The sequence below is a fragment of the Crinia signifera genome, chromosome 8, assembly GCF_055691185.1.
Source record: "Crinia signifera chromosome 8, ASM5569118v1, whole genome shotgun sequence".
NCBI classification, from domain to species: Eukaryota; Metazoa; Chordata; class Amphibia; order Anura; family Myobatrachidae; genus Crinia; species Crinia signifera.
Window position 1 is genome coordinate 105,918,224 of NC_139224.1, and position 15,438 is coordinate 105,933,661.

Below are 15,438 nucleotides of genomic sequence, written 5' to 3' on the forward strand. Positions count from 1 at the left end.
GCACTTTTTAATTTTTACCACTTCTCCTGCACTCCTTCCAAGTTCCACCACTCTGCCAAAGAATCCCTTACAGAGTTTCCCATCTCTACAAAATCAGCCTTTGTTTTTGTGAAAGGACATAAACATATTACTTAACATATTTTTATTTATTATAAAAATACAGTATATTAGTAATATTATCCGGTTTTCTCTGATGCTACAGTATGGACAATATTGTTTTTTAAACTGTATACTGGTGATCATATCATTGTATTGTGTCACATAAGTGTTTTGGGATACATGTGGGGTATTTAATGTTGATTCCCACTGTTGGGCCGTTTCCAACAGTTGAAATATCAGACATTTACAACATCAATTTGACAGTTGAAATTCAATCTTCCGACTTTTGGAAATGTTCCAACAGTCAGAAAAGCTGGGGATTGTCGAAAATGGATGCAGATTGTCGAAAACAGTTGTGGATTTGACAATCTAGAGGATATTTTCAGCAATGCAGATTCGACTTTTTTAAAAAGTGGAATCTGTATGCCACCAATGTGGTCAGAAATGACAGCATTGAATAGATAAGTGACAATATTTCCAACTGTCGGAAATATCGACACATTCAATTTTCCATAGAAGTTTTTTTTGGGGGGGAAAAAAGTATTCAAAAACACCAAATTAGTGCAGTTTGTCTTCTTTATATTGTAGTTACAGTATTCTGCACATTTGTCAGGGCTTTCTATCAAAAAGCAGTAGACAACTGATCTTCAAACCCTTCAAAATGGAGGAAGGGAGTTCATAATTGTGAATCTGCTATTTTTTTTTCTAAGCATAACATACTGTACCTATTTCACATACTAATGAGAATTTTCCCAGCTTTTTCTCATAGATATCTGTGAAATAAAAATGCAAATACATATTAACATTTACATGCATGCATGTTTTACATACTTTTAATTGTTTGCATTATTATTATTAATATTATTATTATTATTATTATCATCAAGCATAAAACCACATTATACTGTATGCAACATAAACTCATGATGGCCCTGACCAACTGAAGTACCAATCTAAAAGACACAGGTGACATTTCATATGTAGAATAAGGAATTAACAGTTGTGGCTGATGGACACTCATTTACCAGAAGTTGAGATGACAACCACTGCTGCAAGGAAAGCTGGGGACACAATCAAAGGAAACACAAAGATGGCAAAAGTTGAACTTCAGCAGTGGAACTCAGATGGTTTTCCAGTAAATCTTCAATACAGCCGTGTTTATTTTTGTGAGACAATAATTATGGGGAAAGTAGGGCTCAGAGTTGATCTAAGCTACAGTATAGCCATCTCAATCTGCTTTCTGCATTGGAAATATGGTCTTAGAAATAATCAAATTGCCAAGAAGTATAATATTTCTAGCATTCACAAAAATGTTGGGGGTTTGTGCTTTAACATTACTCATTTTAAAAAGTGACTACTTCTGATTGACTAACACTTGTCCTGTTCAGAGTTTTCTTTTGGGGTCTAATGTTTTTTTTTTTTTTTTTTATATAAAGGTGTACAATACTGTAGATACAAAAAAAAATAAAGGTGCTGTAGGTTTTTTTTTTTTTATTTTATTATTCCTCTAGTGTTCACTTATCATTTTAGAATGAAAGTGCTGCTAACCACACAGTGATTGTGAAAATGACCATCATAAATCACATTGCTTGGAAGGTACACAACAGCTGAGGAGCCACAGACCACCAATTAAGTGATAAATCATTTTGAATCATTCACTGTATTGTTAACAGTTAATCATTAATTAGATGGTTCCTTAGCAAAAATCAGAAAGATTACCTAGACATTCAAATTAGGCTGATTAAAATAACTCTTTTAAAAATGATAATGGTTTTGTGGTTAATGTAACCTGTCACCTGGTTACCCTAAAAATTAATTGGATGATAGTGGTCTCAGTATAGAACCAATGATAACAATTGCTTTCTAGAGAACCTAATTGAGCAGGGTTATAGCTTTGAAGGCCAGAATTGTCTTCATATTGCATCAAATATTAGACCACCCATGTATTTTAACAGCTACTAAGATATTTAAGTGCATGTGTGTGTGAGACGTTGGGGTGAGGTTGTATGCGTCTGTTATAATTAGCTTCTTAAATTACCATCTTCCTGTGCTTTGGACAGAAATATCTCAGGTGTTTTCAACTAAATGAATGAAACATCTGTGCATCTCCTTTCTGACATTTACAGCAGCAGTTGGAAATAAGGTAACAGGTTGTACTGTATGTCTGTTAAATTATTCCCTCTCCTCGGGGTGTCTCCTCTTAGCCAGGTCTTTCATTGTGTGATGATTCTCTGTCCCACCTCCCTTTGACTGCACAGGCACCAAAAGAAACTGAGTAATCACCCACCCATTTTATTTTAACCCATTTCTGCTCGTCAGATTAGGGATGTGCTTTTGACAAATGCGATTTAACCCTTTCAGTACTACAACAAAATAAAATGACCAACCGATGGTTTGCTGCCCCCTCTGGCAATAGAAATGTTATTTGTACACCAGTGACACCCAAGAGACATCTTCCCTCCCCAAAGTGAGGTGAGGTCTGCTAAGTGCCTTAGAGCACTATAGAGGCGTGAGATCTCCCTGCACAAGGCACAGAGCCATAGCGAATGCCTCTCTGCAGGCTGTCCCTGGCTTCCATAGAGCATTATTGCATGGAAAGGAGTGAGGCGCTGGAAATCGTGTAGTGGAGTTTTGCTCAGGGTGTGATAGAACTAGGGGCTCAAGGACAAGTAGCCCAGAGAGTGTAAAATCAATGGATCATTCTGTCACAGCTATTTCTTAAGAAAACATGATTATTTTTATTGCACCTACTTTTCTTCATCCTAAAAATACACCCCAAAAATCAATGTAAGCAGCAGAGACCCCCAGAGCTGGTGTGATGTCACATCCGTTGCCCAGGTCTAAGCACCTCTCCTAGAAGCTCTCCTCCTCCTTTTCTCCATCCCCTTACCCGATTCTCGCCTTCTTCTGGGCTCCAAACTTTGGCTGCAGGATCAGCACCAGGACAGCGCAAGATCAGCACCAGGGACAGCGCAGGATGTACAGCAGGGATCAGTGCTGATGTGCTGGCCAGACAGGGGAGCAGCAGCATCATGCAGACTCCTCACAGGCTTCTCATCGTCACCATCCTGGCTCTGCTGGAGCCTTGCAAGGTACAGTAAACTCCCTGCTAGCTGAGTGCTCATCCTTTTTGGCAGGTTCCCTTATGTGTCATTGTGCATGCTATGTGTTTAATGTCATGCTTCATCCATTCTCCGTTCTGGGAAGACGTCCATGTTATACAGAACGGTGCATGTGCTGGTGTGACAGTCACAGGGCTCAGTCTGAATCTCTGGCTTCAGTTTGGGGCAGAGGTGCCTCTGTGCTTCTGTTTGCATAGTATGCACTGGGGAGAAGAATGGTCTGTGATCAGTCATTGTGTATCTGTGTAAGTGGTCAGTGCTGACTGCAGAGAAAGCCGGGGAGGGACTCGTCCAAGGAGCTATAAGAACTTTATTTATGATGCTTTTCATTGTAGGGAAGCCAGACTGTACAACCAGAATAACTTCCCACAGAAAGCAATAGATAGCAGAGGAAAACTGCTCCTGACAGCAGCATTACCATTCTCTAATCTGTTTACAGCTCCAGGCTGGAGACTGGCCAGATCTAGCTGACATTTCACACCAAAGCAGAATGCCAACTAATCCTTGCTCTCAGCTTGTTCAGACTTTAGACAAACCCTATATTAGTGTTTTTGGAGCTATAGCAGACAGGCTATTTGTTTGGAAGAGGCAGAGAACAGACCTCTGGGGGGATGCTGAAAGGTACAAATATGCGCAGTTCTTCCTTGTGATGTGCAAGTATAATTAGACCTTAATGAAGTATAATAGGCTTGGCATTTGAAGTCAAGGATTCTCTCCTTAATGTCTAAGTAAACGCACAGTGGTCATGGGAATGTAATCAGCAATAGGTGGCAGTTTATTTTACTGAAATTACTTTGAAAGCAAAGTGATGCAGCATTTGGGTAAACAGCTAGTTCCTGCCCTTAGTGCATGCGAAACCCAATTAGACTCTAGCGCATCATTTTTTACACGAATACATGAATTCCCTGTCCTTGCAGAGATAGTACTTAGTGCATTATGTTCTAGACAGCTTGGTATATGTATATGGGTGTTTAATGTTACTGTGAGTCTATGTTTCCAAGCTAACTCATGCAGTACCTGGAAATGTCTGTGCATTTAGATATTATATGTACATTTTGAGATATATATATATATATATATATATATATATATATATATTCATATTATGCTAACAAATACACACAGCTAGACTGGCAAACATGCTACTTAGCTGGTGATGACCACAACAACAGGGTTTCATTATATCTTGTCTGCCTCTTGTTATTTTTAAATTAATATTACATTTCGGGTTATTATGATTTTCATATGCAGCATAGTAACCACCTTTGTGATGTCTGTCAAACCTTATACAATGCTTGTTATGATGAGTACTTGTGTTACTGCCCCACTGGTTGCATGGTAATCATATATGTCTGCCCATAGAGCTTATTAGTTAATAGGAATCATTTGCCATCGGAGTGCCCCTGTCATTCTTATGTTTCCAAAATCATTTGGCAGGCAGAGATATTTAAGATAATGGTACCACCAGTAATTTACTTAGGATTTAAACCAATAAAATACATTTTACCTGTGTTTGTTTTGTTTTGTATATTTTTTTACATAATCTTCTATGTTACGGGGCTAATACATTTACATTCTAATTCACTGCTGAGTAGAGAACTTACCTGGGTTCCACATTTGTATTGCACAAACAAAGAAAATGAAATAACTGACTAAAGTTCAGTAATCTATAATATACAGTATACAGGTAATAAGGGTGAGTAGATGATTGGCCAGTCCGATGATTGGCCAGTCCCATGATATAACCTGTTCATTACCTTAGTTCATGCTGTTAACTTCTAAGGAAAGGCCATTTGCATTGCCATCCTGCACATAAAGGATAACTGGTGACAACCCACATCGCAGGGCCATTGGTGGAGAATGAATAACTTGATGAGCTGTGTGCATTGTGTAGGCTTCATCAGAGCTTACAGGTAGCCCAATTAATAAATACAAACTCCATATTTTAATAAACTTGTTTTCAGAAAAGTCAGATAAGACAACACAACATCCTTGAAACGTATTTTGTTACACAAGATAAAAATGCCTAGTGACTCCTCCAGCTATGAGTCTTATTATGAGTCTTATTACAACAATACTATGTTAATAGCAATATTTACAACATGCTTTTAGTTCACCTTTAATTCACCTTGACATTTGTACAATGCCTACATTTATTTCAAATATCCATTGTAAAGCTTGTTCTCCATCATTCACACTCTTTAACTCTTTTTAGTTTTTAGTTTTTCTTCTTTTGGTCCAGATATACTTCTAAAACTCAGAAATAAAAACATGGTCATACAATATTTGCTATATAGGGCAACAAGTCTGAATTTGTAAACCAGAACTGTTTAGGAATATAGCATACAATTCATTTTATATCAACTTATAATGCAGTTGGTGCTTTCTCCCCAAAAGCTGTTTGCAGTTGATCAAAACTCTTTTGATGTAGCAGACCACTCTTGTCGCAGAAGATCAGGGTTCTACCATGGCTTCTGTTGAGCACTATAACCGTTTTGTAAAGGAAGTGAACATGCTGACTTCTTTGCTGTGCAGCGTTGCTTAAAATGCAATAAATATGGGAGGTCAGCAGTCAGGATGCCGGCAGTCAGAAAACACACAGCAGCATCCCAATGCTGAGAATCCTACTGAATATACTGTACTTACATTCTCCTTGTCCCCTCTAATGCTCCCTACCAAAAGCCTACCCACCGCAGCCTAGCCCTAGCCCCCCCCCCCCCCCCCCACACACACACACTTGGGCCCTTATTCTAGTTGATTCGGACAGATGCGTATTCAGGACAGGAACCAAGTGTTCTTAGCCCCGCCTACCATACGGATCGCTCACTTCGTCTGAATGCGGTAAGATGCCGAGCTTACGAACCGCAAGTGGATGTTTCATGTGAACACCTCGAGCGGTCAGGCAGCACCGAGTGCTCCAGACCACATTACCATACGTACGCCCAGTGTTTTCATGGGAACACCCATGAAATGCAGAGTGTACGCATATGGTAATGAGCCCAAACAGCCCTTTCACGCACCTCTCTACCGCCTGCTCGGATGGTATGCAATGCCATTGGCAGGGACATCTGCGGCTTGCTTGGTGCAGAATCTGGCACAGGCCTTTACTGATGTGTAGGCCGCAAGTCCATGCGTGGAATTTAGTCGCATGGGTGCCACCATATTGGTTTCTGACACATGAGTCTCTGGAACCAATCCCCATCAACCACTTCTGACATCATTCTACAACAGCCAATCAGCTACATGCTCTGCCTATATACACACGTGGAAGTCAGTCCAGTCAGTACAATGATGTTCTTTTAGTAGCAGCTCCCAATGCTCTCTTAGTGCATCTGCTATCCCAGCATCTCCATCAGTGTACCTGTGTTACCTGATCATCTTCAGTACTTGCTATTCAGTGTACCTGCTATTGGTTCCTGTATTGCCTCATTCTCACTACTGCTGTCAAGTCACCATTCTGAAAGACAAACATCGATATCTACACTAAATTCAGATATTTGCTGTTGCCATTATCATCATCGGTGAACCTCTCCAGAGACGACCATAGTGACACCCCAGTGCATACTTACCTTCAGTGACTTTTTCTAGCAAGTCCTTATTATTGTTTAGTCCCATTCTGAGTCTATCCGACCTTACCTGTTACCTTTTTGGCTCATCCTCCTCTTCAGAGACTTCATCGTTCCCCTGTGTGGGATTCCTCCATAGACTCTAATTATCCCATATGCAGTAAGATTATTAAAGAACCCAGTTTCCGTTATACTCCAGCTCCGGACCAGAGTCACAGTTCAGACATGACACCTTCCTCTGTAGCCTAACTATAACCTCCCTCTGTAGCCTTAAATTAATCCCCCTTCTTAGTGCCTAGCCATAACCTTCTCTCATGACAGCCCACCTCTAAAGGTGGCCATTCACTAGTGCAATATGGCCACTTTTTATGCAATTCCTACACATTGCTGCGACAGATCACATGAAAAGTGACACATTGCATGTCATTTCCCTGTGATTGCACATTCCTGTGCGCATCGCAACACAGTCACAGATCCTACAGGCTGCCATGATCAGGCTGCTAGGATCGCATAAGATACAGTACATTGTATGCAAAAGGGCCATATACAATGTATCATATGCGATCCTGCTGCCCGGAAGCTGCCAGGTGAGTTGGCGGGATATTGCAGGCGAGGTACCGCATGCGATACCGCGCTCTAGTGGATGAGGGCCTTAAGCCTCCCTACTGCAGTTTAACTGTAACCCACCCTCTAGTGCCCAAACCTACCTCTCCACAGCCTAACCCTCCAACTCCCCTGCAGCATAACCCTAACCCTCCCAGCATACTTATGATTGGGATGCTGGCAGTCAGTATTCCAGCATCTGTGACTTGAGATTTCATAAGAACTTTAGTCAGAGAGTACAAGAGAGTCAGATTGTGCCAACTGTTCCTATCCACTGCACATCTGGAAACATATTACACAACTCTTGTGTTTGAAGAAATACGTGATACTAGACACACTGCGCATGTGCATAATTTGTGGTAATTTCTCAGCTGCTTTTTTATGACATATGCTATCCATTGATCTGGGAGCAGATTAGCGCTACTCACAGGCAAGTGGAGAGCAGTAATAGTCTACAGATAAAATCTTATACAGTAACAGAGCAAGTGCATATGCTAATGATCATCTTGTACAACCAACTGTAAACAATCTCATCTATGTGTGTGTGTGTGTGTGTGTGTGTGTGTGTATAAAGGTGTGTGTATGTGTGTGTATAAAAGTCTAACTCCTTACCTCTATGAGGTGAAGTACCTCCTGTGGCCGCTAGTGAAAACTATTTTGCTGGATATGAAGAGAGGGAGCTGTGAAGACAGAGATTGGAGGTAGGAGCAGATAGGGACTGGGGTGGGGTGGAGCATTTGAGAAGCCATCATTTTGATGAGCTTTAACTAGTAGGTAGATAGATACATACATACATACATACATACATACATACATACCTACATACATACTATATGTGTGTGTATGTATGTATGTACTTTGATAAAGGCATTAAAGTTGCTGAAACGTCAGATCACATGCAGTTGTCGGTCTGCAGTTTATTCAACATTGTCAAACTCGTTCGAGTGCCGCCCCCATTATATCTCTTGATACTTGCTGGCTTCTATGTCTCGTATTGGAGGGCACCGCGGTAGATGAGGATTGCTGTCGGAGTGCCGGACCCCAGATCTTTGATTTACATATATATATATATATATATATATATATATATATATATATATATATATATATATATATATATATATATATATATATACAGTTGGAGCCCCTCTCGATGACTATCGTATTGTTCTCAGCAGCAATACAATACATAGAACAATACAGTAGGGGATTAGCAGAGTAATCCTATTACTTAATCCTATTAAAGGGCTAAATGAGGAGGGCTTCCTCTGTATACACATACACACACACACACAAACAGTACATATTGGTTAACGTTGCCCAATATATGGTGTAATAGTAGCATTTTGTGCTATACAACCACTAAGGGATGGAATAGGGCTGTCCGACACCCCTGGTATTGTATTGTGCAAAAAAGTGGGTGTGGACACAGCTCATGGGGGAGTGCCGCAAGTCATATGGGCCTGCCTCATGATACACTTCATGGGTCTGTATGCTGAGCAGGGAGGTACAGCTGCCTGGCCTGCCCATGTCTGTGTAATCCTGGCAGCCGAGCAGAGTGCTTGGCCTGCCATGGTCTCTGTGACCAGACCAGCCCATCAGGAATATGGGCATTCTGGCCCTGGCGCCACTTCTACAGCATAATACTATACATTTCCATTCAATCATACTTTCCTTACTGCCAGGAAGTGGTGGTTCTGAAGTGGTGGTGCAACTCATTTCGCATGTCACTGGCCTCCTCCCCTACACCGGAGCCCAGGCCACTTCCAGGGTCTTCAGCACCCCTTGAAAACTACAACATTTGTGCCCTATCTCCCATACTTTATAAAGGGACAGCGGTCTCACAACAGTCCACCCAATTCAAATTACACTATCCAGTAGCACATTCATATTCACATTACACCACTTGTAAATTACAGTGCAAAGTAGTGCCCCTTATTCACGTTATGACACACAGTAGTGTCCCTTATACATGTATGCCACACAGTAGTATTACTTGTACACATTATGTCCACAGCAGTAGTACCCCTTTACACAATATGTCCACAGTAAGTACCCTTTATACACATACCTGTCTCTCTTCCTGCAGCAGCTTCCTATCCTCTCTTCTTCACTTCAGCAGCGGCATGACATCACATATGCCGTACCAGAAAAGGAAGCTATTGGGACAGGCTTTTTCTGTTGGAATCACTGTTCAGGGCTGTGGTGGGGGTGGAACTGCACCATTGCAGGTAGTGGAACTCAATTCCACCATGTCACCCCTCACTTTAACCTCTGCTTATTGTCATTTCTTTATTTACTGGATATCTCTGTAGAAGTACTACAGTATATTGTGTTTTAGCTGCATATGTGAATGTTATCAATGTATGTAAGATATACAGTATGGCAGGACCCCTCTGGTACCAAAATGTGCAGGACAATGTATTTCAATAGTTTGTCACGTAAAACCTATCAACATTTCCCAGATATGTAGAAGTTGCAGCTAATTTTGCCATCAGCTACAGTAAACGTTTTATTCAGAAATCAGCACAGAGAACTCCCTGGGTGGAAAGAAACTGAATCTAGTATCTAAATGATTATAAATTGTGTTTCTTCTGCTGCTACAGAACCCCCATCTGCAGATGAAAAGCTCCTAATTAGGTTTAATGAAGCCTGTACACAAGATATGTATATATTGAAAGCGGCTGCAGGTGAGAATATACTGTATGCTGCTATGCTAGTGAGCTGTGCGATAAACCTAGAAAAGGGTATGGCCTAAATACATAATATAAATATGTTGTTATTATAATAATAATTCTGTTCAAACTATTGTAATGGAAATACATTGCTGAATATTGAGTTTGGTTTTCTTTGTTCACGGGGCTGTGGAGCAGGCAGCTATTAGAGGTGTGGGAATGTGAATTTTTCGGCATGTCTCTACCTGCATGAGCAGGTCTGTGTTTTTCTCATCAGCAGCAAGCCTCAGATTCTATTTGATCTTGAGATTTCACTCATATAGTTTACAGTCCAAACAATTTGAATCCACTTACTCCATTATCCTGTATTATGTCTGCTGTGAATTTACAGCACTTTCTGTAAATAAGGTCTAATGTGACATTTTACCACATACCCTTCAGCATTTACTAGCAACTCCCTTACATTACAAGGAAGTGCTTGTTTTGGCTCAGGAAAATGCAAGACCGCTCGACTTTGCATTCAGCTTGGCAAAGTCATGGAGCAGATTCCCAGTTCTGCTAGTACAGAATTTAAAATGAATATGTATTAAACAGGGTTATATTGATTCAATTTCCAAAGGCTGATGGCTGGTTGGGTAATCTGCAGTAAGTCAGTTAGAAGATCTAAGCCACAGGTTGATTTGCTTTTTCTGATGTTGGAATAACCAAAAATAGCCACCAAATTGTCTATATTTATATATATACTGTAGATATGTATGTATGTATATATATATATATATATATATATATATATATATATATATAGATAGATAGATAGATAGATAGATAGATAGCTTTTGTTGTTTGCATATTTTTAATTAAATATAACAACTTTGTAGAAGGCAGGAAGGCAAATAGTGCCCACTGTCAGGCACTGTTTGATCTAAGTGGTGTGCTCCAATAAAAAGTTGCTTCTGCAAGTAAAACCAGTGAGTGCCCCCATCAATTTACTTCTGCAAATTTGGAAGTAGCTGGACATTCTGGACACAGTCAGCATAAATGTATGTCTCTAGTCTCTAGAAATCAAGTGGAGTAATTAGTTCTCCCAGTCTCCATCATAGTCACAGTCCCTCATTTCCAGGGTGGCTGCTCGTCTCCAATGGGTTTTTGTTCAAGGAAACCTTGAAATGTAATCTCTAAAAATTGGTGAGACCTCTTTGTGTAGTATGCACGTTATGCCAATAGTTAAACCCTTCACCGGGCGCTTTACAATTGTAGACATTAATAGAACAAACTGGGTAACAACAGACAAACGTGGAGGTAAGAGGGCCCTGCTGCAAGCTTACAACACACACACACACGCAGACAAATACACATATATATATATATATATATATATATATATATATATATATATATATATATATATATATATATAGTGAGAGATAGAGAGTAAATGAAAGGCAGGCACTCTGGGGACTTGAAAAAAAAAGTGCTATATTCACAGCAAAAACGACCAACGTTTCGGGGGTGGTCCCCCTTTGTAAAGGTGCATCACCTATGATGCACCTTGGTCATTTTTGCTGTGAATATAGCACTTTTTTTTCAAGTCCCCAGAGTGCCTGCCTTTCATTTACTCTCTACAACATTCCCCTTGGAGGGGCACCAGGGCAGCTGGATCAAGCGGTGAGTGCCGGGCCGCACCTACCCCTATATATATATAAAAATGCATTAAAGAGCCAGCAGCATAAAAGTGAAAAACGTTTATTTAGGCATATAAAGTGCAATCGGATCATTAAAAAAGAGGGAGCGTCTACTTAACATAATGGTGGAATAGGCATCACAGACATCCTCAGAATGCAATCCCTCTGACAACCAGTCATGCCGCTCAAAATATATATATACACCAAACAGGAGCAGGCAGCACTCCTATGCCACACAATACTAGAGGGTGCCCTCCTTAGGTGCTCACTCTGAAGACCAACATAATTGTCGCTTAGAGGTGAAAATCTCCACAAGGACACACTTAGGTAAGTAAACATTTTGAGGTTTAATATACAGTACCCTCTAAGGTAAGTAAGTGCCACCTCTAGACTACAAATATATTATAATTGGCAACTGCCTAGTGAGGAAGATGGCAATCCACCATTACAAATGGGGTAAAAAAAATACATTCCAGACCCATACTTGCCTACTTTCGAAAACTAGTTTCAGGGAGATTATAGTTGGTAATACAATTTTGCACAGCGTCCTATCAAAGAGGCATGTCATGCTCCACCCAAAGGGCGTGACTAGTTCCATATATGGAGATATTGTGAAAGAGATTGTGAATGTGGCACCTAGAAGCGTGAGTGTGTACTGCTACATCTAAGAGGAATCTAGTAAAATGACTTATATCCAAAGGTAGATGAGCCCCAAAGCAGTAAGTAAGAGCTACTATACTTTGTAATGTGCTGGGAAATGCGGGGGTGCGGCCTTCAATGGGGTGACACCATGTCCGCACCCCCAAAGCCCCAAAGCAGTAAGTAAGAGCTACTATACTTTGTAATGTGCTGGGAAATGCGGGGGTGCGGCCTTCAATGGGGTGACACCATGTCCGCACCCCCTGCGGTCATGTCTAAATTGGAAAAAGTTACCCAGACCGCATACCAAGATTGCATCTGCCAGCGGCTGCTCGTGCGCGGCTCCCGCAGCTCCACCCTGGACCTTTGTGGAACGTGTGAGACAGATCACAGCTCCAGTACTCCGCCAATCTCTAATACGTCTGCAGGCCAGGCAGCAGTGTGTGCGGGGACTCGTGTAGGAATAACATGTGCAGCTTGTCATCAGTAAGTGCAGGTCCCAGCATCTTCTGGCACCACCAGCCACAGGCTGCATGAGAGGGATCCCGGGAACCAGTGGACCGCGCTGGAGGTATCTGCAGTCAGAGTGACAGGTTAGAAGCCAGTAGCCACTACACCCCCGCACAGCCTGACTCTATCAACTCCCCCCCCACACACACACACCTACTACAGCATTTACTCAAACCAAACCAACCAGCCTGTGGTGTCCTGTGATTATACAGGGGGAGCAGCCTGTGGGGAACCGTTACTTATACAGGGGGAACAGCCTGGGGCGTACTGTTATTATTATACAGGGGGAGCAACCTGTTGTGTGCTGTTATTATACAGGGGATCAGCCTGTGGGGTCCAGTTATTATTATAATACAGGGGGAGCAGCCTGTGGGGTCCAGATTGTGTCATATTCTGTAATGGGCTTTACGGTGTGTTCCATAACGTGTAATGCCTCTTTTTTCTGACGCCATGCCTCCTTTCCATGAGACCACACCCCCTTTTCGCCACGCGGCTTCGCCGCGCAAGGGTCCCGCATACTACGGGTGTGCCTGTGTGCTCAAAATGCCAGGGCCGATTTCTGGTCCCAGTCTGGCCCTGCCAGCAGATGAGCGGCTTTCAGGACAGCTTAGCATAGAACTGTGCTATGCAAAGCAGTCCTCCCCCCTCCATCGGCGCCTTTCCCCCCAGCGATGTAAGTGATCATCGCTGTCCATACATCGCTGGGCATAGTCGCCCAGTGTGTATGGACCTTAACAGTGTAATGTGGGTAAGGTGAAATGAGGGAGATTGGTAGACTAATGAAGGGGAGAGGGAGATTGCTGCCATTTCAGGGAATGCAGGAGGGTAGGCAACTATATCCAGACCCAATATATGTTGACTTGATTCATTTCCTGGCTCAATTAACCCCAATTTAGTAGTTAGAAACATGTTAACATTATCTGCCACTAGTGCATTTTTCTTTGGTGAACAATTCTACAGGTTTATGTAAATACTGTACAGTAACCACTTTTGCTAATGGTGGAACCACCTTTTGTAGTATTAAGGTATAAAGGGAGCAGTATCTTTTAAATTTCCAACCTTATATTAATTCCATACAACTTCATTGCTGCCTGGTTTCTTTATTGTTTCTTTGTGGTGTCAGTTTATGTTTATAATGCTTATGCGTCGCTGTAACTGAAACAAGACTAGCCCCATTTTGTATTCATAAGAAAAACACGAGTGTAAAAAAAAAAAAGATCTCATTATAATATAGCTTCTGAGATACCCATCTTATGGATATTTATGCATCAGCTTTTGGAGTTTTAAGTGTCTTCACTTCATATAACTGCTCATTCCACCTGCGTTCAGAGCTCTGCCTGTCAGTATCACAGTAATATTAGTCTCACGCCTCCTGATTACGCGTCTTCTTTGCATTTGGTAGCAGTAATAAATCCAAAATATGATCACAATAAAATCCCCATTTTTTCTTGTTAGTACACAGGTCTGGAATATTGATTCAGGTTTTTTTTTCCCTGCGATGCAGACTCTAATAATTACAATATACTTCAAAGTTCTGTATTGCTGTCTGACTTTTTATTCATATAATTTTTCAGCAAATCAGTAGGCTGATAAGAATAGCTGGAGATTTATGTCTCTGGCAGCAGTGGCAATGAACAGAATATTTTAGAAACAGTGCATGCCAAGTGTTTATGTAAAACTGTCTGGTAAAGCGCAGGTTAACTCTTCCACTTATATTACAACCTGTTTCACTACAGCTAAGGGGGTGATTGTATTTCTAGATGACGGTTGCCTGATTAGCCATTTGATATTGCTAGCATACAGTATGCAGAGATCATGCTTCCTGCATTACACTTATACTAGTAGTTCAGATGTCTGCAGTGTTGAATGCTGTTTTCTGTTCCAGAGCAGCTATGGGTAACTCATATTTCATACAGGGGTACTAAGATCACTGACCTCACAATCCTTTCTAGAAAAATCTTTTTTTTGTCATGAAAAAATGAATGCCTGTTTTATAGATTTGTTATTTTTAAATTCTGTTTTAATTGAATACATGAATTAAAGCGATCTATTTATCTGATGTGTTTATCTGGGTGTGGATCGTATTGTCGACCCAACTTAGGTCGACAGTCATTAGGTCAACACCGTTGGGTCGACAGGCAGCAAGGTCGGCAGGGTTCTAGGTCGACATGGGTGAAGGTCGACAGGTGTCTAGGTTGACATGGGACAAGGTCGACATGGGTTTAGGTCGACAAATGTGTTAGGTCGACATGGGTTAGGTAGACAGGTCGCGAGGTTGACATGGGTTTTTTCACTGTTTTATCGGGTCATTCGGATAAAAAAAAGTGAGAAAATCCGTCGACCTCGTGACCTGTTGACCTAACCCATGTCGACCTAATGCATTTGTCGACCTAAAACCATGTCAACCTAAAACCTTGTCGACCTAGACACCTGTCGACATTCATCCATGTCCATCTAGAACCCTGTCGACCTTGTTGCCTGTCGACCCAACGGTGTCAACTGAATGACTGTTGACCTAAGTCAGGTCGACAATACGACCGTA

At 41.3% G+C, this 15,438-nt stretch overlaps 1 protein-coding gene across 1 annotated transcript in view; it reads left to right on the forward strand.

Moving 5' to 3' along the window:
• The first annotated feature begins 2,592 nt into the window (after positions 1-2,592).
• The window catches only part of OLFM3 (olfactomedin 3), a 173,386-nt gene continuing 160,540 nt past the window's right edge, over positions 2,593-15,438 (forward strand). The window contains exon 1 of the mRNA XM_083156923.1: positions 2,593-3,191. Within this exon, the coding sequence (XP_083013049.1) occupies positions 3,132-3,191 (60 nt within the window). The 5' untranslated portion in view covers positions 2,593-3,131. The remainder of the gene's footprint in view (positions 3,192-15,438) is intronic.